Source organism: Tupaia chinensis, unplaced genomic scaffold (assembly GCF_000334495.1).
Source record: "Tupaia chinensis unplaced genomic scaffold, TupChi_1.0 Scaffold000054_1, whole genome shotgun sequence".
NCBI classification, from domain to species: domain Eukaryota; kingdom Metazoa; phylum Chordata; class Mammalia; order Scandentia; family Tupaiidae; genus Tupaia; species Tupaia belangeri.
The window spans coordinates 9,632,473-9,660,319 of record NW_006159512.1 but is presented as its reverse complement, the minus strand read 5'-3'; the positions used below and the strand labels follow the sequence as shown (position 1 = coordinate 9,660,319).

Sequence of the window (27,847 nt, the reverse complement as noted above, 5' to 3'; positions counted from 1 at the left end):
CGGGGCCGTGATGAAGTGCGGCTGCAGCAGGGGCCGCAGGACCCACGTGGCTGCGGGGGCTCCCATCCTGGCAGGAAGGGGAACTGGAGGAAGAGGATGGCAGCGTGACCAAGCTGTCATGGGGGAGCTTTTTCTTTCTCCTTGTTTCTGTGCTTTCTTACATGCACTTAAAAAAAATAAAAAGTGGGACCAGCAGGTGGCATGATGGTTATGTACAGCAGACCCCCATTTGAGTTCTGGACCTGGTGGCTTAAACTCATGCTGGGTACGTGTGCATGTGTGCATGCCCGCGTGCCCAAAATCCTGGAAGAGAGGGGAGGATAAGGGATGGTGGCGTGGCCCCCCCCCCGTGATTTCTCGCTTTCTGCCTCTCTCTTGCTGAGTGTACTCACCCTATAGCAAAAACCTCTCTCTAAAAGAAAAAAAAATTAAATTAAATTTTAACATTTGTTAAAAAGGTCATAGGTTGAGTCAGTAGATGGTGTGGAGGTCTAAGCCCCTGGATCCCACATGGCCAACTGTGTAGTTTGAGTCCCTGACCCAGTAGCTTGAAAAACAGGCCAGGCAGGTGTGCGAGCGTGCCCCAAACCCCGAGAGAATAGAGAAGAAAGGTTTGCAGCGTGGCCATCCCTCTGGGGCCTGGGGGTGGTTTCTCACTTTCCCCTCCGTCTCCCCCCTCTGTCTCTGTCTCTGTCTCTGTCTCAGGTGAGCTTCCATGCCCTGTAGCAACAAGCACTCACACAGGTCAGTTTCTTGTGCTATGCATCCTTTGCAAGACGGTGGGGTAGTGTGCTCACCAGGCCCTTCGGGAAACAGGTTGAGGAACCCGGTCCTGGTTTGAATCCCTGCGGTGGTCATGCCAGAGTTCCAGGAGCTCGTACTTAGCAATGAAATGCTCCAGCCTGGAAGCCACACTTTTCAGTTCTGTCCAAGGCCTTGAAGTTGTCACAAGGCCCCTCTCCAGAGGCCAGAAAATACAAACCCAGCATGTGTCCCTGTAGAAGGGGAGAGAATTGAAAGTATGTGACGAGCAGTACTGAGGACGACCACAGCCGACACAGCTGGGAGTAGCTGCCTGTACCCAGTCGTTCCAGCCAGAGCCCCCTCCCTCGTGGCCTATGGTTTTGCCTATGAAAACTTTCTCCCAGAGTTCCCTTTGTCCTCGCTGCTGTCGCCTTGAACAAGCTGGTCTCTTACTGGAATCGTTTTCCAGCTGTTCCAGCCAGAGCCCCCTCCCTCGTGGCCTATGGTTTTGCCTATGAAAACTTTCTCCCAGAGTTCCCTTGTCCTCGCAGCTGTCGCCTTGAACAAGCAGGTCTCTTACTGGAATCGCTTTCCAGCTACCCTGTAGACTTGATTTTGACTGTCAGCCTGTCACCAGTGATCATCTGACAATGCCCCACCCTGCTGAAGACCCTGCCACTGCTGCGAAACAGACCCCGACCCTCTAACAGGCCTGACCTCACACCTGGCTTTGTGTCCACATCCTCTCTGCGGCCTTTCTCTTTCCAGCGCCTGTGTCATATCTCGCTGCTAACCTCTTCCCTACATTTTCCTTTTCGCTCTCTAGAAAATGCCCTTCTCCCCGTTACCTCATTCCTTTCTTCCCCACCACTATTATACTCAAATCTAGGAAATCCCTAATCATCCTCTAAGAAAGGTTTCTTGAGGGCCAGCCAGGTGGTGGGGACGTTAAGATGGCTAGATCCCATGGGGCCGGCCAACAGCACAGTTCAAGTCCCAGACCCGGAGACTTGAAAGTCACACTGGGTGCGTGTGCGTGTGTGCGCAGGATCCTGAGAAGACGATGGAGAAGGCATTGCAGCATGGGCACCCCCCCCCATCGCCCCATGCCCCTTAGGGGGTGATCTCTCACTTCCCCTCTCTCTGTGTCTCTTTCTGGTGAGCACACGCCCTAGAACAACAGAAAACAAAACTCTGTTAATGTCCTCAAATGGAATGACAGCTACTTCTCTCGTGTTTGCCACCAGATTTTCCTGTGCATGCCATTCTCAAAGCACTCGTGGCATGCTTTGTGTTTTTAGATTACATGCTGTCTCCTTTGATTAGTCTATAAACAATTTTATGGTAAGAATGCCTTACGCAATTTTGTGTTCTCAGCAGAGAATAAGTACGGAGTTCCTGGCACATAGAAAATGCAAAGTAAATGTGTTACACTCGGCTAAAGATACAAAGATAAGGAATTCATTTGAAAAATCACATCGAAGGAAGATAAATCTACAAGCACCTACTGGTAGACTTTTTAAATTTATTATTATTAACCTATGAGAAGTGCTTGTGAGTGATGTGTGGAATAGCCCCACTCAGTTACTGGGCCAGTTAATTACCCTTGTCAATTTCAGTTTCCTTGTAAACTCTTTAGAAAGGGCGTAACTGCATTTGTTCCATAGGTTCATTAAGACCGTCAGCCAGCTGATGTCTAAAGGGGGGCATGGAACGAGGTGCCCGTATTGGTTTCTTATTGGCGCTGTAACAAATCGCTGCACATGTGGTACCTTGAAACTATTTATATTGGGCCATCAGGTGGTGTGATGGCGCTGGACTCTCACATGACTGACCATGGTTCGAGTCCCAGACCTGGTGGCTCACTCTCTCTCTCACGAGCACATGTGCCCTATAACAAAATAAAAGTAAATTAATAAACAAAATTCAACAAATGACTCTTTTTAAAAAACTGTACTAAAATCCCAGACCCGGTGGCTTAAAACTCATGCCGGGCGCGTATGTGTGCGTGCCCAAGATCTGGAGAGGAGAACGGAGGAGAAGGGATTGTGGTGTGGCCATCCCCCCTGGGGGGTGATTTCTCACTTTCTGTCTCTCGGTCTGTCTCTCTCTGTCTGTCTGGCGAGCACACGCGCCCTATAGCAAAAACCTCTTAAAAAAAAAAAAACTGTATTAAAATCCTAGAGGTATGAAAGTTGTAACTCCAAAATGGGTCTCTCTGGGCTAAAATGAAGGTCCTTCTGGAGGTTAGGGGATGGTTTATTTCCTTGCCTTTTCTAGCGTCTAGAGGTTAGAAGTGGGACGTTCGTAATTTAGCTCGCGCTCCCCCTTCAATCAAGCAATGACCGGTGAATCTTTCTCGCAGCCATGGCTCTGCCTCCTACTTCCCATCTCCTCCTTAAGAAGGCCCGCATGGTCAGATTGCGTAATCCAGGGTGATCCCGTCATCTGTGGTCTGTAGCAATCACAGCTGCAGAGGGCCATCTCCCTGGCCCCGGAGAGCAGGCAGGATATCTCTGGGGAAGCATTACTCTGCCTTTCAAGTTCTAGTCTGTTTACTGTCAGGGATCAATGGCATTTTGCTATTATTATTAGAATTACAGATTTATTTTTTTTTAATTTAGGTTTTTGCAATAGGGTACTCACCAAAGAGAGACAGAGAGAGGGAAAGTGAGAAATCACTCCCCAGACTGAAAAGCCTTCGCCTCCATTCTTCTCTCAGGATTTTTGGCACGCATGCACATGCAACTGGCATGATTTTCAAGCCACCAGCTCTGGGACTCACGCCATGGACAGCCAAGTGGGAATCTAGCACTTAAACCACCATGCCACCTGCTGGTCCCTACACTAATTCTTAAACTTAATTAATTTCTTGTAGAGCTGAAACAAATTTTTTTTTTTTTTAATTTGCCAGAGGATGTGTGTGCTTGCCAGAAAGAGAAAGCCTTCTGTCCCCCAGGGGCCATGACACAGTCCTTCTTTATCCTGCCGGGATCTTGGACATGCGTGTACAGGCACCCGGCATAGTTTTCAAACTATTAGGATGAGGAGTTGAACCATGGTCAGTCATACTGGCTCTGACTCCCTACACACAGGGAGAGCTCCAGAGCTGGCCCCTGAAATCTTTTTTTTTTCTTTTTCTTTCTTTCTTTCATGAGACAGAGAGCAAGAGAGAGAGAGACATGTACCATTGACAGGGTCTTGCCTACTGCAGGCCTTCCCCTGCCTCCAGCCAGCTGGGACCACAAGCACACAGGGAGCCCGCTGTCTTCAGGTCTCCCTGGGATGGGAAACCAGCTTCCCATGTGGCCCCATGTGCAGATGTCCCAGGCCTGCACCACCAGGGCTAGGCCTGAAACACTGTGTTGAGCAGTACAGCCTGGATGTCATGTGGCTTTCTATGCATAACTTAGGTTGAAATAACCACAGCTTTCTGACTCAAAAAATGGGTTAAACGATTCACTTTTTGCCTTTTGTAATGTAGGGATGCACTCACAGTCAAAAGAAATCGGTATTTACTTACGGGCGCCTTAGTAGCCCTGAGGAAGACAGTGTACTGATGACTGCTATGGAGAACGTGCTACCTGGAGCCCTTCTAAGCATTTGCATATGTATTGACAAGTGTGACCCCAATAGCTGCCCCACCAGGAAGGAGCTTCTATGTTCCTCCCTTTATGGTTCTTGAGAGTTTGCCCAAAATTCTAGGACCAGTCAGTGGTAGAGATGGGATTTGATCCCAGGTGGTCAGGCTGTCGGGCCTGTACTTTTAAGCACAGCCCTATAAAAACAGGAGTTCAGGAAAGGACGGGTGACACTGGAGGAAGGAATGCTCTGGGGTAATAGCTCACAGTGTTTTATGGCTGGTCATGGGCCAGGCTGAGAACACGCAGTCCTCTTACGCTCTAATTCTTGTGCTTTCTTCAAAACACATAACAGAGTTGGGACACACGCGATGGGGGTCCATCTGTTTCCAGAGATGCTTGAAAACAAATTGTCCAGTGACCGCAGGCTTTATCCAGAGATGCTTGAAAACAAATTGTCCAGTGTACGCAGGCTTTATTTATTTTTTTTTAAAGAGATATTTTTGCTGTAGGATGTATGTGCTCGCCCGAGACACAGAGAGAGACAGAGAGACAGAAAGCAAGAAATCACCCAACAGGGGGGATGGCCACACCACAATCCCTTCTCCTCCATTCTCCTCTCTGAAAATCTTGGGCACGCACGCACACGCACCTGGCTTGAGTTTGAACCACACAGGCCCCACTCTTTTAATTGTATATTATACATGGTTTCTTGAGTCCAGTGACAACTGCTATGCCATCTGCTGGCCCATCAAAGGATTTCTTGTAAACAGATAATAACACTTTCACCGCTGTGGTTAGGTGAAAAAGGTAAAAGAAGGATTGCAATAAAGCTAAGTTACAAATAGAATGTGGAGAACAACTGCTAACATATTTCATACGAGAACTCTCTTTAAAAGAATTATAATACACAGTGTCAGTAGGTGGCGTGGTGGTTGAGGCACCGGACTCCCAAATGGCTGATTGCCATTCAAGCCCCAGACCCAGTGGCCTGACAATCACAACAGATAAATGGATAAATAAATAGATAATTGTTTAAAAAAAGAAGAAAGAATTACAAAGGAGCATACGCACAAGCAATGGGATTTGCTACAGGTTTGCAGACCAAGCTTGATGGATCGCATATATTTATTATAGACGCATTAGGGGAAATACCATATTACGTGGAAAACCTCTTCGTGCTAAGATACCTAAGGAAAAGGAAAACGAACAAGTAGATGACAGTAAGATGGTATATAATTGAGTAAAAAAATGTTCTGGATAAATGAACACATTTATTTTGATTTAGGGTAAATTGTAAATTATTTTGAAAATCAAAAACAATGAAATGAAATCCTTCATTTCACCAGCCGTGTTTAGTATTTGCTTCTAATCACATGGGCGGTTTGGAGAATGTGGTACCTAAATCATGTGTCATAATTTAGCTTTTACACTCTGACACTTTATTTAGGATTCTTTGACAGATGAAACTGTTGACCTTAACTAGAAAACAGCTGCTTTGCTATTTTGATTTGTAGTTAACGTTCTCCAAGTGTCAAGCACATGCAGAGAAATTTTTTCCATAGACTGATATTAAACATTTTATTTATATTTCTTTTATTTTTAATTGTCCATGGAACTATTTAGAAAAGTGAGAACCACTTAGAGCAGTCACCGTGCATGTTTTTAGGGGGAAAGAAAATCTCCCTTGGGTATGTCTATGGGTGGATCAATATTGCATTCATTTATTTTTGTGGCATGCTCAGCTACAGAGCTGCCTTCTGGAAATAGAGTCTGCTGTGTATTTTGACTGAGTTAAAAATACAAATCCTTTTCAAAGCTTTCAACAGTTTCTGCCTAAAGACAAAACCCGGCGATTCTCCATCCTCTTCAACTGGACTCCTTATTTTGTCAATGAATGGATCACCTGGTGCCAATGAACTGGTCACCTTGAAAAGTGACCAGTTGATAATCTTACTTGAATGACTGTTTTTACAGTTGTTTGCCATTATATTTTATAGTTTCCGGTCAAAGATGAAGAGAATTTAGTTTCTTGTTTAGACAGTGCTGTGGTTAGGGTTTTGCTCTACGTAGTTTCCATGGTGTACATCTCAGTATTCCGCACACAGGCCCCACTCTTTTAATTGTATATTGTACATGGTTTCTTGAAGTTCAGTGCAAAGTCTGGGGCAGTCTAAGGCGACAGCTAAGCTGGCACCATTGTGTCCTTTAGTGGCAGGTAGAGTGCTAGGAGCGAGTGTGTCCTAGGTGCCGAGTAGCATAACGGGTGAAACTGGGAAACGGAAAGAGCAGGAACTCTTAGCCTGTAAGACTTACCACATTGGATTTCTGGGCAGTCCCAGATGAGGTAGAAGTGCCCTCAGTTCTTTAGTACCAGGAAGCTCTATGTGGGAGTCTCATTTCTAAGCCTCATGCCCTTGGAAAGCCAGAGTTCCGTTATAGGGCTGCGTGATTTGTGGAAGAGAAGAAAGTCTTGATTGCCGACGTGAAAGAGTTAGTTGCGGTGGCCGCCATTTTTCTCTTTGTGTTTGAATAGGGTGACACACGGGAAAGCAGCCTTAGTGTTTCCTTCCTTTCTTTTAAAGTTTATTTATCTCTTTCATGAGCAAGAGAGGCAGAGAGAGACAGAGAGACAGCGTGTCCAGCAGGCTCTCAATGCCAGATCCACTGCCAGCCCTCGCCAGCCCTGGGTCATGGGCAAGGTTTACTCAGAGAGGCCTCCGGGTTCACACCCAGAACCTTACCAGGTGGGCCAACTTTGCAGTGCTCTTGCCCCACTGTGCCACTGGTAGGTCTCTGGAGTGTTCTGTTGTTCTATTTAAGTGTATTTATTTAGTCTTTCTATGACTGAAAGAGACAGAAAGAGAGAGAGAGGGCGAGAGAGCATCTCTAACAGGGTCCTGACTCAGTGGTTCCACCCCAGCTTTCAGCTGGCCCCCGTACCATGGGCAAGCGAGTGCCCTGAGTACTCAGGGAGGTCCCCAGACTTGAACTTGGGACCTTCCCCTGTGGGATTGCCTCACAGAGTCACATTTACCACACTGCACCACTGTCTATCCCTCTCCTCCCAGAGTTTGTTAATGTACTCTTTAACATATTAGCTTCCAGTAGTGTTTAAAAACCTCTTTTTCTTTCAGGAACATTGAAAAAGACCTATTTTAAATCAAATGGGAGCGAACCCTTGGTCACTGACGGGAGAGTCCAGCTGCCTGATGTCCTTCTTACAAACACAGTCTACGATGCGAGCCCTGCGGTGCCGACCGCACATCCCAGCCAGCACGTTCCTGCGTGGACAGCGGGTGCCTCTCCCCCGGGGAACCACAGTCACAGGAATACAAGTAAGTCTGAAGGTGCTCGGTGTGGGCGCCCTGTCGTGTCTGTGGAACCCACAGGCAGGTTTTTAAGTGTGGGAGCCAGAGTCATGCACGGCCTCTTACTGCTCACAAGGCAGAGCTTCGCTCGCCTGTCACTAAGCCGAAGGCCTACACCAGCAGTCTCCAGCCTTTTTGACTTCAGGGATGGGTTTCGTGGGGAAGTGGAGGATGGCTCAAGTGCATTACACTCACTGTGCACTTTACTTCTGTTACGATTACACTGTAATATAGAGGGGCCAGTGGAAGAAGAGATTGTGGCAGCGATTTCTCACTTTTCCTCACACTGTCTCTGTCTCTTTCTCTTGGGCAAGTGCACATGCCCTAAGGCAAAAACATTTACAAAAAAAGAAAAAAAAATAACAAAATATTCTAATATATAAAGAAATAATTATGCAGCTCATCAGAATACAGTATTTGCAGCTGTTCCCCAGTGCTAGCATCACTGTCTCAATTCCACCTCAGACCATCAGGTATTAGGACCAAGATCCCTTGCATCTGCAGTCGACAGTAGTGTTTGTGGTCCTATGAGAGTCTAGTGTCCATGCTGATCTGATAGGAGGCGGAGCTCAGGAGGTCATGCCAGCAGTGGGCAGTGGACAGGGGGCGGAGCTCAGGAGTTAATGCCAACTGTGGGCAGTGGACAGGGGGCAGAGCTCAGGAGGTCATGCCCGCAGTGGGCAGTGGACAGGGGGAAGAGCTCAGGAGGTCATGCCCGCAGTGGGCTGTGGACAGGGGGCGGAAATCAGGAGGTCATGCCCACAGTGGGCAGTGGACAGGGGGCGGAGCTCAGGAGGTCATGCCGCAGTGGGCAGTGGACAGGGGGTAGAGCTCAGGAGTTAATGCCCACTATAGGCAGTGGACAGGGGGCAGAGCTCAGGAGTTAATGCCAGCAGTGGGCACTGGGCAGTGGACAGAGTTCAAGAGTTAATGCCCACCGTGGGCAGTGGACAGGGGCGGAGCTCAGGAGGTCATGCCCGCAGTGGGTAGTGGACAGGGGGCAGATCTCAGGAGTTAATGCCCACCATGGGCAGTGGACAGGGGGCGGAACTCAGGAGGTCATGCCAACAGTGGGCACTGGCCGTGATGCAGGTGAAGCTTTGCTGCTCACCTGCTCCTCACCCACTGCTGTGCAGCCCAGTGCCAGCCTGTGGCCTGGGAGCTGAATACCCCACTGAAAGACAAACTGCTGCAGCTCCTAGGAGCAGAAAGAAGCTGAGTATGGGGCAAAATAATGTCAGTACCATTCGATGCTCCCCAGGTATCTGCAGTGAGGGTGAGCGTCCTACGACAACACCTTGAAAAGACAAGTGAGCTGCTCACGCTATGCTGCAGTCTGGATTTCGGGACAGGACACCTACACGCATTTGTGCTTCTGTCCTGAGTTTTAGGTCCCTTATTTTGAGGTGGTTAAGTCAGTATTTTGTTGTCGGCCCCTTGTGGAGGGACCCTATTCCAGCAATGGGATGCCAAGTGACTTGGTGGGAGCTGCCTCCCCCTTTGTTTAGGAGTGTCCTCGTGCTCTGCCTGTCCTGCTTCCCTCTTCTCCCTTTTTCATTGGCCGAGAGCTTTTGCTGTACGTGTTGGCGACTGTTAAGTAAATCTCAGCTTGAGAAAAAGGGTGTGGGTGAAACTCTTCTGTGTGAGGATGAAGGGAGGGGAGTGTTAGTTATTCCAGAAAGATATCGGAAAGAAAAAAGACAATGTGGACGTGGGACCAGTGGGACGGGGCTGGTGGCATCTACGGGAACGTGGCTCTGTCCCACCATAGTCCTCAGAGCTAAACTTCCAGAAGACTGGCTGGGAGTGGGTTTGTGCGGAAAAGGCCAAGGAACGTCAGCACCCATCCAGCTGATAACCCGATGGGAGCATCATTTCTGTAGGAACTTCCCCTGCACTTGCATTGCTTCCTGTTTCCTGCTTCCTGAAACAAGGTAATGTGATCGAAAATGCTAGAAAGCCCCTTGGCTATGATCGCTTTCTTGTTCTTTCCTCTCTTTCATGAAACCCTCCTCAGGAATATCACATCTTCGGTCTGACATGACTATTTATTTTTGCGTGGGCCAGGAAGGGGAAGACCAAGTTGACTTTTAGCTATCCCAGGATATGTTCGCCAGTGTTTAAGGAAAAACAGGGTTATTCTGCTTTTCCAGTCCAAAAGAGACAGACTGTTTGGATTTCACAGTTTCACAAAACACACTCAGATAGTAACTGCTTCTCATGCCTGATGTTCTTCAGTGGGTCACAGATTTGTGTTCATTGTGACAGACACATTGCAAACCAGAATTAGGCCAAGATCAATTTACTTTCCTCCTGTGTTTAATTTTAATGTTTTAGATTTTGGTCATGTGTTAAGCAATTTATAATTCTTAAGGACAGTGGTTTCCATAAGAAGAGCAGAACGACTTTAAAGAAAACCTTAGTGCAGTTAATATGGTTGTAATGAAAGCGAGGGTCATTTTCTTCTACTAAACAAGCTGTCTGTGTTTTGAATGTTCTATCATTTGTTAAGATTCAAATGGGGGACCAGCAGATGGCGTCATGGTTGCTGGACTCCCATGGAGTCAACTGCGGTTCAAGTCCCAGATCCGATGACTATAAAAACTCATGCTGGGTGTGTGTGTGTGCATGCTCAAGATCCTGAGAGGAGAATGGAAGAGAAGTGACTGTGGTATGGCCATCCCCCTGGGGAATAACTTCTTAAGCACATGTACCCTATAGCAAAAATCTCTCTCTCAAAAAAAAAAAAAAGATTCAAATAGGGTCAACAAACACATACCCTGGGAGTCAAGACACTTGGCAGTTGTCTGGTGTGGAGGTCTGAGCAAAGTCCATTTGACTCACTTTTCTTTCTATGACTGGAACATTGCCTGAAAATATGAATGGAATTTGACACACGGAGGATTACTTGGAGAAAGGCTGGAACTTTGAATAGGGGTCGTGCTATGTTGTGATACTGGGCAGTCAGCGTTGAACTGTATTGTCTGACAAGTAGACTTCCAGTATACCGTCTACAGCAACTACTATAAGGAATGGGCCGACCACGCTAGAAAACAGAAATGTAGAGCCTTGATTGGTAATGTTCTCGGGTGAGGTTCACTGGTCCAACAGAAAGGGAGAGGAAGGAAGGGAGACGGGCCAGAAAAGTTGTGTTCTGGAGTAGGGTTTAGCAATTTTTATAAGGGTATAGGGAGGGGGAGTGTCTTAGGGATAGGAATAGTCCATGTATGGTAAAGGTTTAGAGGAAGATCAGACTTGTGCTCCACGTAAGGTCTGGTGCCGTGTGCAGAGTAGAGCGCCATGTGCAGAGTAGAGTGCCGTGTGCAGAGCAGAATGCCCTGTGCTACATCCAGGTTAGATTTGACTGCAGTGCAGGTCTGATGCCAGACTGGATCTGTGTTGCATCAGCCAACTGTGGCGTGGCGTCCACCCCCCACATCCAAGCTGCCCAGGCCTCCGGCCTAACAACTACAATTAGTTATTGCAGGGGATTTAATCATTTTTACACAATGCAGTAACAGTACCTGTTTTGACAGTTCTCAAAACTTATTTGAATATTTTCTCAGTGATCCTTATAATTGAGCTATGAGGGAAGCACTATCTTATGTCATTTTTCAAGGTATGAAACTGAGGCTTGGAGAAGTTGGGTGACAGAGCCAATATTGCTTGCCTAGTAATTGACAGACATGGGATTGGAATTCAAATCCTAGAACTCAAAGACCAATACTCTTTCCAGAATATCATGCTTCCCCACTTAATTTTATCACTTTCTTTGTAGTAGCAGAATTTCATTAAACAGATTTTAAGCTTCAGGAGAGTCAAAAGAGTAATGTATGTTTTGTTTTGTTTGTTTTTAAAATTTTACTTTGTAGCTAGTGCTCAATAAAATAGTTGTTGAATTAGGGGCCAGGAGGTGGTGTAGTGGTTAAGGTACTGGACTGACAGCGGTTAGAATCCTGGACCTGGTGGCTTGGAACTCACACTGGGTGAGTGTATGTGTGTGCCCAAAATCCTGAGAGGAGAATGGAGGGAAAGGGATTACAGACTGGCCACCCCCCTGGGGGGTGAGTTCTCACTTTTTGTCTCTGTTTCTCTCTCTCTCTGGTGAAAACATGTGCCCTACAGCAAAAATTTCTCCTCAAAAAAAAAATTGTTGACTGACTAAATGAGTAAACTACAGTCATTGCATATTTTTATATATGATTTATCACTTTTGTTCATGGTGAGTGATCACACTTCTGTCACTTGATCTTCAACTAGTTTGACTTAAGGTATCACTTACTGTCTTGTATCTGTATTGATACCTAGCAGAGACTTTGCTTTTATTGCCCTTTCCTCTTCCTCCTCCTCTTCCTCCTCCTCCTCCTCCTCCTCTTCTCTGATTAAGATGTTGTTTTGAAATTATTGGCCTATGTAAAAGCTACTTAAGTGCCCTCAGTTTGAAGTGCAGTGGCTGGACAGTCCATCCTACCTTGATATCTTGCATAGGAAACATAGGGGAGAACTCCTGGCAAAAGGTACCAGGAATAGTCTTCCCCTGAGATGTTTCCTCGTGTGTGTGTGTGTGTGTGTGTGTGTGTGTGTGTGTGGTTGTTTTATGACACCTACGGAGGGAATGCTGCAGTTTGTAAAAATTACTTCCCCGTAGCCAGAATTACTCCCTGCCCCCATTGCACTGTGTAGCACGACTGGGCTTTCTAAGTGTGAAATAGCCTTCATGTGACATCAGTTACCTTTGTCATTTCATCAGTTGAATTTCAAAAACCAACTGTAATGTGGGAAAGGAAAAGGCCCTCCATTAACTTCCGTGCTGTTTCAGCAATAGGTTTCTCTAGGTGGCAATCTATAGCTGGCTTTTTATTTTCACTCTATTCTCCTTATATGTTTTATAATTATTTAAGCTGATGCTGAACTTTAAGAAAAGGAAAAAAAACCCTTGGTCAACAAAGAGCTTTTGGCTTAAAGTTAACATGGCACACAAGAAAAGAACCTCACAACTCTGATCAAGAACCAGAGGCGAGAGTGGACTGATGTGCTGGAAGCTTTGTGCTCCATTCTCTTATCATGTCCTCGATAACCAGTTCCTACATCTTTTATTTCAGAGGAGCATGCATAATCTCTCTCATTCACTTTTCAAAAGTAACTGCTTTTCTGAGATATAAAAATGTACCCTTGGGGCCGGCAAACGGCAGTGTGCTTAAGGACGCTAGACTCCCACATGGTCAACTGCAGTTCCAGTCCTGGAACTGGTGGCTTGCTTTCTCATTTACTCTCTCTCTCTCTGTCCCTCTCTGGTTAAATTAAAATAAATAAATTAATTAAGAAAAAAAGTTAAATAAAATAATTCTTTTTTTTTTTTAAAGAGAAATCCTATTACTTAAAAAAAAAAAATTACTCTTTTGGGACCAGCAGATATTGTGGTGATTAAGCACTAGATTCCCATATGGCCAACTGTGGTTCGAGTCCCAGACCAGGCAGCTTGAAAATCACAATAAATAAATAAAGTTCAAAAAATAATTTACCCTTTTGGGACCAGCAGATGGCATAATGTTTATGCCACTAGACTCACATGGTCCGAGTCCTGGACCCAGTGGCTTCAAACTCATGCTGGGCACATGTGCATGTATTCCTAAAATCCCAAGACGAGAATGGAGGAGAAGGGATTGTGGTGTGCCTATTTCCCTGTTGGACAGAGTTCAAGAGTTAATGCCCACCGTGGGCAGTGGACAGGGGCGGAGCTCAGGAGGTCATGCCCGCAGTGGGTAGTGGACAGGGGGCAGATCTCAGGAGTTAATGCCCACCATGGGCAGTGGACAGGGGGCGGAACTCAGGAGGTCATGCCAACAGTGGGCACTGGCCGTGATGCAGGTGAAGCTTTGCTGCTCACCTGCTCCTCACCCACTGCTGTGCAGCCCAGTGCCAGCCTGTGGCCTGGGAGCTGAATACCCCACTGAAAGACAAACTGCTGCAGCTCCTAGGAGCAGAAAGAAGCTGAGTATGGGGCAAAATAATGTCAGTACCATTCGATGCTCCCCAGGTATCTGCAGTGAGGGTGAGCGTCCTACGACAACACCTTGAAAAGACAAGTGAGCTGCTCACGCTATGCTGCAGTCTGGATTTCGGGACAGGACACCTACACGCATTTGTGCTTCTGTCCTGAGTTTTAGGTCCCTTATTTTGAGGTGGTTAAGTCAGTATTTTGTTGTCGGCCCCTTGTGGAGGGACCCTATTCCAGCAATGGGATGCCAAGTGACTTGGTGGGAGCTGCCTCCCCCTTTGTTTAGGAGTGTCCTCGTGCTCTGCCTGTCCTGCTTCTCTCTTCTCCCTTTTTCATTGGCCGAGAGCTTTTGCTGTACGTGTTGGCGACTGTTAAGTAAATCTCAGCTTGAGAAAAAGGGTGTGGGTGAAACTCTTCTGTGTGAGGATGAAGGGAGGGGAGTGTTAGTTATTCCAGAAAGATATCGGAAAGAAAAAAGACAATGTGGACGTGGGACCAGTGGGACGGGGCTGGTGGCATCTACGGGAACGTGGCTCTGTCCCACCATAGTCCTCAGAGCTAAACTTCCAGAAGACTGGCTGGGAGTGGGTTTGTGCGGAAAAGGCCAAGGAACGTCAGCACCCATCCAGCTGATAACCCGATGGGAGCATCATTTCTGTAGGAACTTCCCCTGCACTTGCATTGCTTCCTGTTTCCTGCTTCCTGAAACAAGGTAATGTGATCGAAAATGCTAGAAAGCCCCTTGGCTATGATCGCTTTCTTGTTCTTTCCTCTCTTTCATGAAACCCTCCTCAGGAATATCACATCTTCGGTCTGACATGACTATTTATTTTTGCGTGGGCCAGGAAGGGGAAGACCAAGTTGACTTTTAGCTATCCCAGGATATGTTCGCCAGTGTTTAAGGAAAAACAGGGTTATTCTGCTTTTCCAGTCCAAAAGAGACAGACTGTTTGGATTTCACAGTTTCACAAAACACACTCAGATAGTAACTGCTTCTCATGCCTGATGTTCTTCAGTGGGTCACAGATTTGTGTTCATTGTGACAGACACATTGCAAACCAGAATTAGGCCAAGATCAATTTACTTTCCTCCTGTGTTTAATTTTAATGTTTTAGATTTTGGTCATGTGTTAAGCAATTTATAATTCTTAAGGACAGTGGTTTCCATAAGAAGAGCAGAACGACTTTAAAGAAAACCTTAGTGCAGTTAATATGGTTGTAATGAAAGCGAGGGTCATTTTCTTCTACTAAACAAGCTGTCTGTGTTTTGAATGTTCTATCATTTGTTAAGATTCAAATGGGGGACCAGCAGATGGCGTCATGGTTGCTGGACTCCCATGGAGTCAACTGCGGTTCAAGTCCCAGATCCGATGACTATAAAAACTCATGCTGGGTGTGTGTGTGTGCATGCTCAAGATCCTGAGAGGAGAATGGAAGAGAAGTGACTGTGGTATGGCCATCCCCCTGGGGAATAACTTCTTAAGCACATGTACCCTATAGCAAAAATCTCTCTCTCAAAAAAAAAAAAAAGATTCAAATAGGGTCAACAAACACATACCCTGGGAGTCAAGACACTTGGCAGTTGTCTGGTGTGGAGGTCTGAGCAAAGTCCATTTGACTCACTTTTCTTTCTATGACTGGAACATTGCCTGAAAATATGAATGGAATTTGACACACGGAGGATTACTTGGAGAAAGGCTGGAACTTTGAATAGGGGTCGTGCTATGTTGTGATACTGGGCAGTCAGCGTTGAACTGTATTGTCTGACAAGTAGACTTCCAGTATACCGTCTACAGCAACTACTATAAGGAATGGGCCGACCACGCTAGAAAACAGAAATGTAGAGCCTTGATTGGTAATGTTCTCGGGTGAGGTTCACTGGTCCAACAGAAAGGGAGAGGAAGGAAGGGAGACGGGCCAGAAAAGTTGTGTTCTGGAGTAGGGTTTAGCAATTTTTATAAGGGTATAGGGAGGGGGAGTGTCTTAGGGATAGGAATAGTCCATGTATGGTAAAGGTTTAGAGGAAGATCAGACTTGTGCTCCACGTAAGGTCTGGTGCCGTGTGCAGAGTAGAGCGCCATGTGCAGAGTAGAGTGCCGTGTGCAGAGCAGAATGCCCTGTGCTACATCCAGGTTAGATTTGACTGCAGTGCAGGTCTGATGCCAGACTGGATCTGTGTTGCATCAGCCAACTGTGGCGTGGCGTCCACCCCCCACATCCAAGCTGCCCAGGCCTCCGGCCTAACAACTACAATTAGTTATTGCAGGGGATTTAATCATTTTTACACAATGCAGTAACAGTACCTGTTTTGACAGTTCTCAAAACTTATTTGAATATTTTCTCAGTGATCCTTATAATTGAGCTATGAGGGAAGCACTATCTTATGTCATTTTTCAAGGTATGAAACTGAGGCTTGGAGAAGTTGGGTGACAGAGCCAATATTGCTTGCCTAGTAATTGACAGACATGGGATTGGAATTCAAATCCTAGAACTCAAAGACCAATACTCTTTCCAGAATATCATGCTTCCCCACTTAATTTTATCACTTTCTTTGTAGTAGCAGAATTTCATTAAACAGATTTTAAGCTTCAGGAGAGTCAAAAGAGTAATGTATGCTTTGTTTTGTTTGTTTTTAAAATTTTACTTTGTAGCTAGTGCTCAATTAAAATAGTTGTTGAATAGGGGCCAGGAGGTGGTGTAGTGGTTAAGGTACTGGACTGACAGCGGTTAGAATCCTGGACCTGGTGGCTTGGAACTCACACTGGGTGAGTGTATGTGTGTGCCCAAAATCCTGAGAGGAGAATGGAGGGAAAGGGATTACAGACTGGCCACCCCCCTGGGGGGTGAGTTCTCACTTTTTGTCTCTGTTTCTCTCTCTCTCTGGTGAAAACATGTGCCCTACAGCAAAAATTTCTCCTCAAAAAAAAAATTGTTGACTGACTAAATGAGTAAACTACAGTCATTGCATATTTTTATATATGATTTATCACTTTTGTTCATGGTGAGTGATCACACTTCTGTCACTTGATCTTCAACTAGTTTGACTTAAGGTATCACTTACTGTCTTGTATCTGTATTGATACCTAGCAGAGACTTTGCTTTTATTGCCCTTTCCTCTTCCTCCTCCTCTTCCTCCTCCTCCTCCTCCTCCTCTTCTCTGATTAAGATGTTGTTTTGAAATTATTGGCCTATGTAAAAGCTACTTAAGTGCCCTCAGTTTGAAGTGCAGTGGCTGGACAGTCCATCCTACCTTGATATCTTGCATAGGAAACATAGGGGAGAACTCCTGGCAAAAGGTACCAGGAATAGTCTTCCCCTGAGATGTTTCCTCGTGTGTGTGTGTGTGTGTGTGTGTGTGTGTGTGTGTGGTTGTTTTATGACACCTACGGAGGGAATGCTGCAGTTTGTAAAAATTACTTCCCCGTAGCCAGAATTACTCCCTGCCCCCATTGCACTGTGTAGCACGACTGGGCTTTCTAAGTGTGAAATAGCCTTCATGTGACATCAGTTACCTTTGTCATTTCATCAGTTGAATTTCAAAAACCAACTGTAATGTGGGAAAGGAAAAGGCCCTCCATTAACTTCCGTGCTGTTTCAGCAATAGGTTTCTCTAGGTGGCAATCTATAGCTGGCTTTTTATTTTCACTCTATTCTCCTTATATGTTTTATAATTATTTAAGCTGATGCTGAACTTTAAGAAAAGGAAAAAAAACCCTTGGTCAACAAAGAGCTTTTGGCTTAAAGTTAACATGGCACACAAGAAAAGAACCTCACAACTCTGATCAAGAACCAGAGGCGAGAGTGGACTGATGTGCTGGAAGCTTTGTGCTCCATTCTCTTATCATGTCCTCGATAACCAGTTCCTACATCTTTTATTTCAGAGGAGCATGCATAATCTCTCTCATTCACTTTTCAAAAGTAACTGCTTTTCTGAGATATAAAAATGTACCCTTGGGGCCGGCAAACGGCAGTGTGCTTAAGGACGCTAGACTCCCACATGGTCAACTGCAGTTCCAGTCCTGGAACTGGTGGCTTGCTTTCTCATTTACTCTCTCTCTCTCTGTCCCTCTCTGGTTAAATTAAAATAAATAAATTAATTAAGAAAAAAAGTTAAATAAAATAATTCTTTTTTTTTTTTAAAGAGAAATCCTATTACTTAAAAAAAAAAAAAAATTACTCTTTTGGGTCCAGCAGATATTGTGGTGATTAAGCACTAGATTCCCATATGGCCAACTGTGGTTCGAGTCCCAGACCAGGCAGCTTGAAAATCACAATAAATAAATAAAGTTCAAAAAATAATTTACCCTTTTGGGACCAGCAGATGGCATAATGTTTATGCCACTAGACTCACATGGTCCGAGTCCTGGACCCAGTGGCTTCAAACTCATGCTGGGCACATGTGCATGTATTCCTAAAATCCCAAGACGAGAATGGAGGAGAAGGGATTGTGGTGTGCCTATTTCCCTGTAGGGTGATTTCTCGCTTTCTTTCTCTCTGTCACTCTAGCAAGCACATGTGCCCTATAGCAAAAAAACTCTCCAAAAGATTACCCTTTTAATGGGTAAAATTCATCAGTTTCTTAATATATGAGGGAATTCCAAAAACTTCATGGAATGTGGAACTAAAGTACAAATTTATTTTGGTGCAAAAAGATTTTTGAAATCATGAATTGAGGATTTAAAATGTCTTTTTTTGTCTCTTCTAAACTTTTTGGATTTATGGTCTATTTTGTCTGCTATTAGGCACCTTTCCTACTTTCTTTTGGTTAGTGTTTGCAGAGTCTCTTTTAAAATTCTTTAACTTTCAATCTATGTGTATCTTTGGATCAAAAGTGATCTTTGGATCGAAAGTGACTGTCTTGTAGGGAGCATATGTAGTCAGTCCCTCTTGTGTGTGACTCCTCACTCCCCATCCCTTGTATTCAACCAACTATGGATTGAAAAAATTAGAGAAAAAAATAGCCCAAATAACAATACATTCAACAATAAATGATACAAATGAAAAAATACAATGCAACAAATATTTATGTAGCATTTACATTGTATTAGGTATCATAAGTAATCTCAGGGTGGTTTAAAGTATAATAAAGGATGTGCATAAGTTATTTGCAAATATTGCACTGTCTTATACAAGGAACTCGAGCATCTTTGAATTTGGTATTCCTAAGGGGACCTGGAACGAGTCTCTCATGGATACCGAGGGAAGAGTACAGTTGGATCATATTTTTTATTTGTTCTGCCAATCTCTTGATGGGGTTGTAGAGTTTAATTCATTTATAGTTAAATTTTTGAAAAGTAGGAACTTCTGTCCTTTTGCTATTTGTTTTCTCTAGGCCTTATAGCTTGTTTTGTCTCTCATTTTCTACATAATGATCTTCTTTTTTAGTTAATTTTTTTGTAGTGAAACAGTTAAATTCCTTTCTCATTTCCTAAAGTATATTTACTTTTGCTATTTTCCTTGTGGTTACTATGAGAATTACATTTAATATCCTAAAGTTATACCACTCCAACTTGATTTATTCCAGTTTAATGTCAATCACATATACAACCTGCATCTTTAACTCATCTCTACCACCCCTTTTGGTGAGACAAATATAACCTAATCATTCCTTGAAAGGCATTTGCCTCTTAAATTGTATAGAAAATAAAATGTGAAGTCACAAACAAAATTTATATTGGGCTGTTGGAAAAGTCATGACATATTTTTTCAATGCAGAAGTGCATCAATAGTTTTCCGACAATCCAATAACAACACTAGCTTTTAAACTAATGATTATTTTTAAAGGCATTGTTCCCTTAAATCATACGGAAACAAAAAGTGCAGTTATAAACCATTGTTACAATAATATAGCTTTTACAACTGCCTTGTATTTATTTTTATTAAGGTCTTTATTTCTTCATATGGCTTCTAGTTACTGTCTAAAATCATTTTATTTCAATCCATAGGACTCCCTTGAACATTTCTTGCATGTTAAGTATAGTGTACCAAACTTCTTCAGTTTCTGTTTTTAAGTGTTCCTCCTTTTAAAGGACAGCTTTCTTGTATATAAGGTGCTTGGTAATGGTGTTTTTTTATTGTTTTGTTGTTGTTGCTTCTCTTTAAGTGCTTTGAAGATATCAGCCCATTGCTTTCTGGCCTCTAAAGTTTCTGGTAGGAAATCTGCAGATAATCTTATTGATAATCCCATGTATGTGATAAATTGCTTTTCTCATACTGCTTTCGAGATTTTCTATTTTGGTCTTTTGAAAGTTTGCTTATAATGTGTCTCAATGTGTGTCTATTTAAATTCATCTTACTTATAGTTTGTTAGATGTTTATATTCAGGTCTTTCATCAAATCTGAAAGTTTTCAGCCGTTATTTCTTCAAATATTTTTTATGCTCCTTTCTTTCTCTATCCTTATTCTGAACTCCCAAAATGCATATATTGGTTTACTTGATGGTGTACCAAAGTCATTCAAGCTTTGTTCACTTTTTCTTCAATCATTTTTGTTTTCTGTTTCCCAAATTTGATAATTTCCATTGCCTTATCTTTTCTTTTAAATTTTTTGCTATAGAGTGTGTATGCTTGGCAGAGAGAGACAGAGACAGAGGGAAAGTGAGAAATTACCCTGCAGGGGGATGGCCACACCACAATTCTTTCTCCACTATTCTCCTCTCAGGATCTTGGGCATGTACACACCCAGTGTATTTTTTCCAGCTATTATGTCTGTGACTCAAACTGTGGTGTAGGCCATGTGGGATCCAACACCTTAACCACCATGCCACCTGCTGGCCCTTCACTGTCCTATCTTTTTTTAAAATTTTTTCTTTTTCTTTCTTTCTTTCTTTTTTTTTCTTTTTTTGGAGAGTTTTTTGCTATAGGGCGCATGCGCTCGCCAGACAGACAGAAGAAGACAGAGAGACAAAAAGCGAGAAATCACCCCCCAGGGGGAATGACCACGCCGCGATCCCTTCTCCTCCTTTCTCTTCTCGGGATCTTGGGCACGCACGCACATGCGCCCGGTGTGAGTTTAAGCCACCAGGTCCGGGACTCAAACCACAGTCGACTACGTGGGAGTTCAGCAACATAGCCATTATGCTAACTGCTGGTCCCCACTGTCCTATCTTCATTGTTCATTGATTCTCATTTTTTTTTTTTTGCTAAATCTGTCCTTGAATTCACTCAAGTAAAATTGTCATTTTAGTTATCATATTTCTTTTGAGTTTCTTTTTAGGTTTTCTATCTCCTGATTAATATTACCATTTTGTTGATACAGAATTTTATTTTCTTTCTCCATTATCTTCTTTTAGTTTTTTGAGCATCTTTGAGGCAGTTATTTTAAAGTTTTTGTTAGGTAGATCTGCTGTTGGGTCGTTTTCAATGACAGTTTCTGGCAATTTGCTTTCCTTTGAATGACTGTATTTTTCTCTTTCTTTGTATGCCTTGTGATTTTTTGTCAATGACTGGGTATTTGAATGTAATAAGGTGGCAACTCTGAAACTGAGAGTCTCTCTTCCCCAGGATTTACTGTTTTGATATAGTTTATGCTGTTAAGCCAATACTGCTTAGACATTTGCTGATTATTAAGAAAGAAGCAGATCAGAGTTTATAAGTTGTCTTCTCAGTTGGAGAACAGATGGATCCCTGTACAGAGGGGGCCTTGGTAGTCATTGCACAGAGGAGGGTGTTGGGGGAGTCACTCCGCCGTGAGACAGGGTTGTATGAGCTGCTCAGTATAGAGCTTGTGCTGCCTGGCTCCAGGCTCAGGGGGTTTAGCAGATCAATGCTAAAATTAATCCATTAACATGGTTAATTAATTTGTATTCGCTTTGTATTTTTGTTTCTATTTACCTTATGCAATTGAGTTTTATAGTTGTATAGACCTGCAGACATAGAACGGTTAATATCATATTTTGTGTACGCATGTAAAACGTCCTGTTAAAAAACCTGTACAAGGGGCCCGCAGGGGGTTAAGAGGTTAATTAAGGTGCTAGACTCCCACGTGGTCAATCATGGTTCAAGTCTCGGACCTGGTGGCTTGAATATCATGCTGGGCATGTGTGCATGTGTGCTCAAAATCCCAAGAGGAGAATGAAGGAGAAGAAATTGTGGCGTGGGCCAACCCGCTGGGTGATTTCTGACTTTCTCTCTCTCAGTGTCTGTCTGTTTCTTTCTAGTGAGCCCACATGCCCTGTGACAAAAAGAAACAAACAAAAAGCCTGTCCAGTTCTTCAGTTTAAGAAATATTGCATTAGGGGCTCTGAGTGCTAGCTGTTCGTGTCATCCTCTCAGAAAAATCCGCCATGCTCTATGGCAGAGCCTCTTAGTTTTTTTGTCCCAAAGACTTTTTGGCAATCTGGCAAAGTAAGTAGGTGCCATCTGAGGATAATGTTTTGGTGCTGGAAATAAATTACATAGAATTAAAAGGAAGGGAATTATATTATATATGGGTATCAAAATATCAGAAATTTAAATTCATGGTATAGTAGAATGTGCACTTATTTGTTAACACAGTAAATAATGATACCTAGCAGTAGATCAAAAACTATAATTTTATAAAAGGCACGAGCATGAGTGATATTTTGAAATGTCTGCAACAGCTCCATTGATATGCAAATATCGGTGATATTTAATTTTTCCCACCTTTGCTGCCTACATTGATAATTTAATTATATGAACAGTGAATTTCTGTTGGAGGGCAGTGGAAGTAGACATATGAGCTCATAGACAGCCTTAAGTCTATGTATGGGTTGTTGGGGTCTTCGGATTCAGATTTAGCACACTTGCTATACAGGAAAAGAGTCTTTTTTTTGGTACCTAGGAGGGTCTGAGGCCTGCTTTCTCTACAGAAGTTTCTGTAGCCATGACCCCTGGACTACAGGACACCAGAGTTAGACCCCATGTTCAAGTTCAGTTGACTGTCTTCTCCATGTATTAAATCATGTTCGTCAGGCTTAAAGGACAGTAATAAGATTTAGGCATGGGCTCTGGCTAACATCAACATCTCAGCAAGAACAACTGAAGCATTTCAACAATTGTTACATGCCGGTCTGGTTGGCGTTCTAGTGAAGACCTGCACGACTCTTGAGAAAGGCAACGAAGTCCGAATGGACTCTCTCTCTCACTCTCCGCTCTGCTCTCCTTCTCCTTAGCTCACCTTTAGATGACTCCTGGTGTGGGATGTGTCGGTTCCTTCCAGAGAGCGCAAACGCGGCCTCTGCAGAGGAGGCTTTTCAGAGACATCCTGGAACAGTGCCTGCTCATGCTCCTTTGCCCACAGTCCCAGCCCTCCTTTCTTAGAGTCCCTGAGCAAGACTTGGTGACCTTCTCTCCTACATAAATCTGCAGCATCTCCCAGGTGACTGTGCTGCCAAAGGTCCCCTGTCCCTGATACAGTGGTACAGCAGACGGGAGGCCGACCGGTGCTGAGGGCTCCCGGCTCATGCTGTTCTTCTCCTGACTGCTTATCAGTTTCCTCCTCGGAAAGAACAGCCAGCCTCCCTGGATCCACACAGAGAAAAACACAAACCAAACAAGAACAGGCTGATAACAGCTCTGCAAATACAATCTGTTCATTCATCTCAAGAACAAAAAGGATCTTTGACAAGTCAAAGGCTTAAAAGCAAAAGCGAAAAACTGCACAGTGTACTTTACTCTCGCTCTGAGAGGAAACTGGCACCATGTGGACCATGGCCTGGGTGGTTCAATGTGCTGACTGCGACAGATCTGGGGTCTTCGTATGATTTTATGTTGAGAGCACAACCCCTCGTTGGGATTCGTTTGCTGTTACTTGTGCCTTTGGAGACTGTGTCTTTTTGCTTATTTGTAGTCAAAGTGAGTATGGCAATGGGTTTTCCAAACCAGAAACTTCACATCTGTTGACGTTTGATGCAAACCATGCGTCGTGTTTTAGTGTCAACATGTTTTATCCTATTTTGCTGCTCTGCACCATTAACCTAATACTCGAATATGTGGTGTTTCAGTTGCTGAGACTTATAGTACGTGCTTATAATTATATTAAGCTGTGTCCACCCATCTGATGTCTGTGTGCTCTTCCAAGTTTTGCTAGAGGTCTCAATTTAAGAGAGTCTTGATTAATAATCTGTCCAGCCCGTTTATTCTTCAGTAGCTATTATCATGATTGGTGCCAAGCTCTGGAGTTTGTCTATGGGAACTTTCAGTGAGTAAGATAGAAGTCCTTTCCCCAATAGTCAATTATCTGGTAACTGCCTTGGGGCATGAATGTATTATTTATAACCTGAGAAAAAGAGTGAGAAATTCTGGAAGGAAAGTTTGTGAAAATGAGAAAACATGATTCATTTCTATTCTTTGTAACTTTAAAAAGACAATATTGGTAATTCGTACCACTGTAATTCTATAATGAATACAACATTCTAAAAATTATTAAGTTTCATTTATAATTGCAATAGTAAATTACAGTTTAAAGATCTATCCTGGTACTTTCATTTTTTTTTAAGATTAAACTACATTATGGCTTAAATAATGATTTGTTCCCTAAAGGTTTGAGGTTTGGAATCTGGTCCTCAGTGTCATGGCATCAAAAGGTGATGATACCTTTAAGAGATGAGCCCTATGGGGCCAGTAGATAGTGTAATGGTTATGTTGCTGGACTCTCATGTAGTCAACTGCAGTTCAAGTTCTGGATCCAGCGGCTTAAAACTCACATTGGCGGCATGTGCGTGCATGCCCAAAATCCCTAGAGGAGAATGGAGGAGAAGGGTTTGCGGTGTGGCCATCCCTCAGTGGGGTGATTTTCTCACTTTATGTCTTTCTGGCGAGTGCACAAACCCTATAGAAAAAAGCCCTCTAGAAAAAAATAAAAAGAGGTGAGGCCTAGAGTGCGGTATTTGGACTATGAGGCATCACAAATGGGTTAATGGTGCCTCAGAGTCCTAACTCTAGTGACAAAGAGTTGTTATAAAAGGGAGATGCCTGTTTCCATGTCTCTCTCTCTCTCTCTGTGCACGCACCCATTGACCCTCCTGCTCTTGTCCACCATGTTGTGACTTAGTACCAAAGGCTGGCCATGTGCTTGCCCCAAGCTCGAAGACTTTTCGTCACCAGCCTTGTGAGTCAAATAAATCTCTACTCTTTATAAATCACCCAGTCTCAAGTATTTCTGTTAGCAATACCCTAACAAACTAAGACAAGCTGTCTTGTTCTTAAATGTAAAAAAAAAATAGCAATTTCTTGGGTCAGTTGAACAGAGTCCTTAGTTTTCAATTTTACCTAATGAATATGGGAAGAACAACCTTCCTGTCTTGGCATTAGAAGGATTTTTACCAGAACAGGAAATGGGAGATCTAGAATTTTGCAATTTCTTTCTTGAAATTATCTTTCGTTTCTTCCATTGTTGGCTGAGCCGTCAAGCTCAGGGAGTTTGCTTGTGCATCTATAGATGTACATCAGACAAAGGCAGGCTGTAATATACATTTCTGGAGGCTGATTCACGGTCACACGATGGCTATGAAGCACCATAACTTAGTCACTGACACTGTGATAGGTGTCTTTTAAAGTTAATGAGAAATTTTAAAAGCAAATAATATGAGAGGATCGCCATGAGAAAGGCAAAGTGTTTGCTTGTTCTACAGCTGGAGGACTGGCCATGTGGCCAGCTGACATTAAGTTCTGTCAACTGCCAAGTAGAGCTGCCCCCACAGGTGGCAGCAAGGTCTCTTATAGGCAGTCCTAGCTCTCTAGTCCTGTCAACAGCTGTCACTTTTAAAGCTCTTCCTGGGAGCCATGTGGTTCTATGATTCCGTCTGGTGATTCTGCTCATTCTCACCGCAACCCAATGAAGTAGCTGCTGTTATTTGCCTCGTTTTATTGATGAGGAAATAGCGTAGAGAAGTTAAATAATTGGCTCAAGATTGCTCAGCTAGTGGGTGGTGGAGCCCAAGCAGTCCCCGTGCTCCATTTTTCATGAAGAACACAACAGAACAGTGTGAACAGTCAGAGTGAGGAGCACAGCACAGCTCAGTGCTTGGCCCCGGAGCTGAACTCCATCCGGTTAGCCACAAAGGCTACTTCCGGGGCAATCGCGTAGTCCAGGGGTCAGTCTAGAGCCCAGTAGTGTGGGAGAAAATGAATGATATGCACGACGGAGGTTACTTTAGTGCTATTTGCCTCAAGTTTGGTTTTCTTGGTATGGTGCATGCCAACCTTTTGGGAAAAGATTAGGTTAATTTAAAGATAGAAACTCACATCTTCCATGCCCTAGTAATTTTTTTTTTAATCATTGTCAAAAGCACACAACATGAAGCCTTACATTTTGGAGTGCGTATTACAATACTGCTCATTACATGCATCTCATGGCCCAGGAAGTCTCTAGAACTTTGTCATTTTTTGAGACAAAAGCAATGCCCAGTGATTACCGGCTCCCATTTCCCCCTCTGCCCGGCCTCTGGCATCCTTGACGTCCTGCTTTCGTGAGTTTGGTTGCTTTTGATTCCTCAGATAAGGGAAATCGTGTGGTGTTTGTCCTTTGGTGACTGGCTCCTTTCACTCAGTGCAGTGTCCCCATGGCTCCCCCACACTGTAGCACGACAGGATTTCCTTCTCTTAGGACTGGTACTGCTTTATGGAAAGAGCCACGGCAAGACTGTGTGGCGGGGTGTTTGCAGGCCGGCCAATGAGGAGCACCCAGAAGCTGCTAGCAGTGGGCTGGAAGGTTCTACTCGCCCCTTCTCTAGTTTTGGCCAGGCACTATTTCCTGCCTGTACTGCCTTCTCACACCCTCATCAAACACATACCCAGACTTGTGACAGGGCAGCTGCTGAATTCATTCATTTATTTTTTTAATTTTTGAATAATTATTTATTTAAACTTACTTATCATTACTATTGTTTTTAAATTTGCTACAAGGCATGTGCATTCACCAGAGAGAGACAGAGAGAGAGAAAGGGAAATTGAGAAAACAAGCCGCCAGGTCCAGGACTCGAACCATTGTCAGCCACGTGGGAGTCCAGCTCCTAAACCACTGTGTCACCTGCTGACTCTTACTCATTTATTATTTTTTTAATTTTGACAGAGATTTTTTTGCCTCTTTTTTTTTTTTTTTTGAGAGATTTTTGCTGTAAGTCACATGCACTCAGAGAGAGACAGAAAGTGAGAAGTCGCCCCCGGGGGATGGCCATGCTGCAATCATTTCTTCTTTCTTCTCCTCTCGGGATTTTGGGCATGTGTGCACACACTGCTGGGTCCAAGACTGAAACTGCGGTCAACTACGTGGGAATCTAGCAACATAACCATTATGCCATCTGCGGGTTTCCCTATTTGTTTATTTTAAAAGCCCTTTTATAAAAATCATACTTTTGTATGTATTTGGAGAACTAGTATACATGCCTGTTATTTAATTTAAGCAATATAGTAAAGTGGGAGCATGAAACAAGCAAAAAAATCATGCCAAATTTTACTACCTGGAAAAAAAACATCTTTAATGTAAGTGACACATGTTTCCAGGTAGCCCTCAAAGTACCGGGTCATCAGAAAAGTCACGATGCATTTTTGCTTAGCAAAATACTCACGACTTTCCAACGACCCAATGTATATATATATATATTTTATTCATTTTCTACATTAATTCACTATACACCATCACAACACACAAATGAATTTTCCATCCAAAATACACTGTGCATTGGCTCAATCAAGCACATCAACATACATGTTCTCAGCAAATAATTTTCCAATTCTTATGTCCTGCATACCTTGCCTTTTGTTTTGCCATCCTTGATTCCCCATCCCCCACCCTCTGCTATGTCCCATCCTCCTCCCCCATTGTCCCTGGCATCCATGGTTGCCCTCCATGCCTCCCCCCCATTCAATTGTTCTGCCAATGAACTTAATTAGTCTAAATATATCCAATAGCTAGCACAGCTGACACATACCTATACATGAACCCAAGTCTGGCTTTAGGCATAAACCCCGGTGAATAGAATAATAGAATGAACATACTATAAAGTAGTACTCAGCTGTGCCCATACAGCTCGCTGCAGTCGTCAAATATGCATTTTTTTTTTTTTTTACAAAATGATATGAACAGTTTTATCGTTTTTTTGTTTTGTTTTGTTTTGTTTTGTTTTTATATTACCTAACATTCATTCCCTGAGCATCATCACAACATACTAAATGTGGTTTCCCATCTAGGATA

At 43.6% G+C, this 27,847-nt stretch overlaps 1 protein-coding gene across 1 annotated transcript in view; it reads left to right on the top strand.

Annotated features, from left to right (window-relative positions):
* Positions 1-27,847, top strand: part of CORIN (corin, serine peptidase) — a 309,818-nt gene that overhangs the window by 89,726 nt on the left and 192,245 nt on the right. Inside the window, exon 3 of the mRNA XM_027775590.1 lies at positions 7,463-7,663. Coding sequence (XP_027631391.1) covers positions 7,463-7,663 — 201 coding nt within the window. The remainder of the gene's footprint in view (positions 1-7,462; positions 7,664-27,847) is intronic.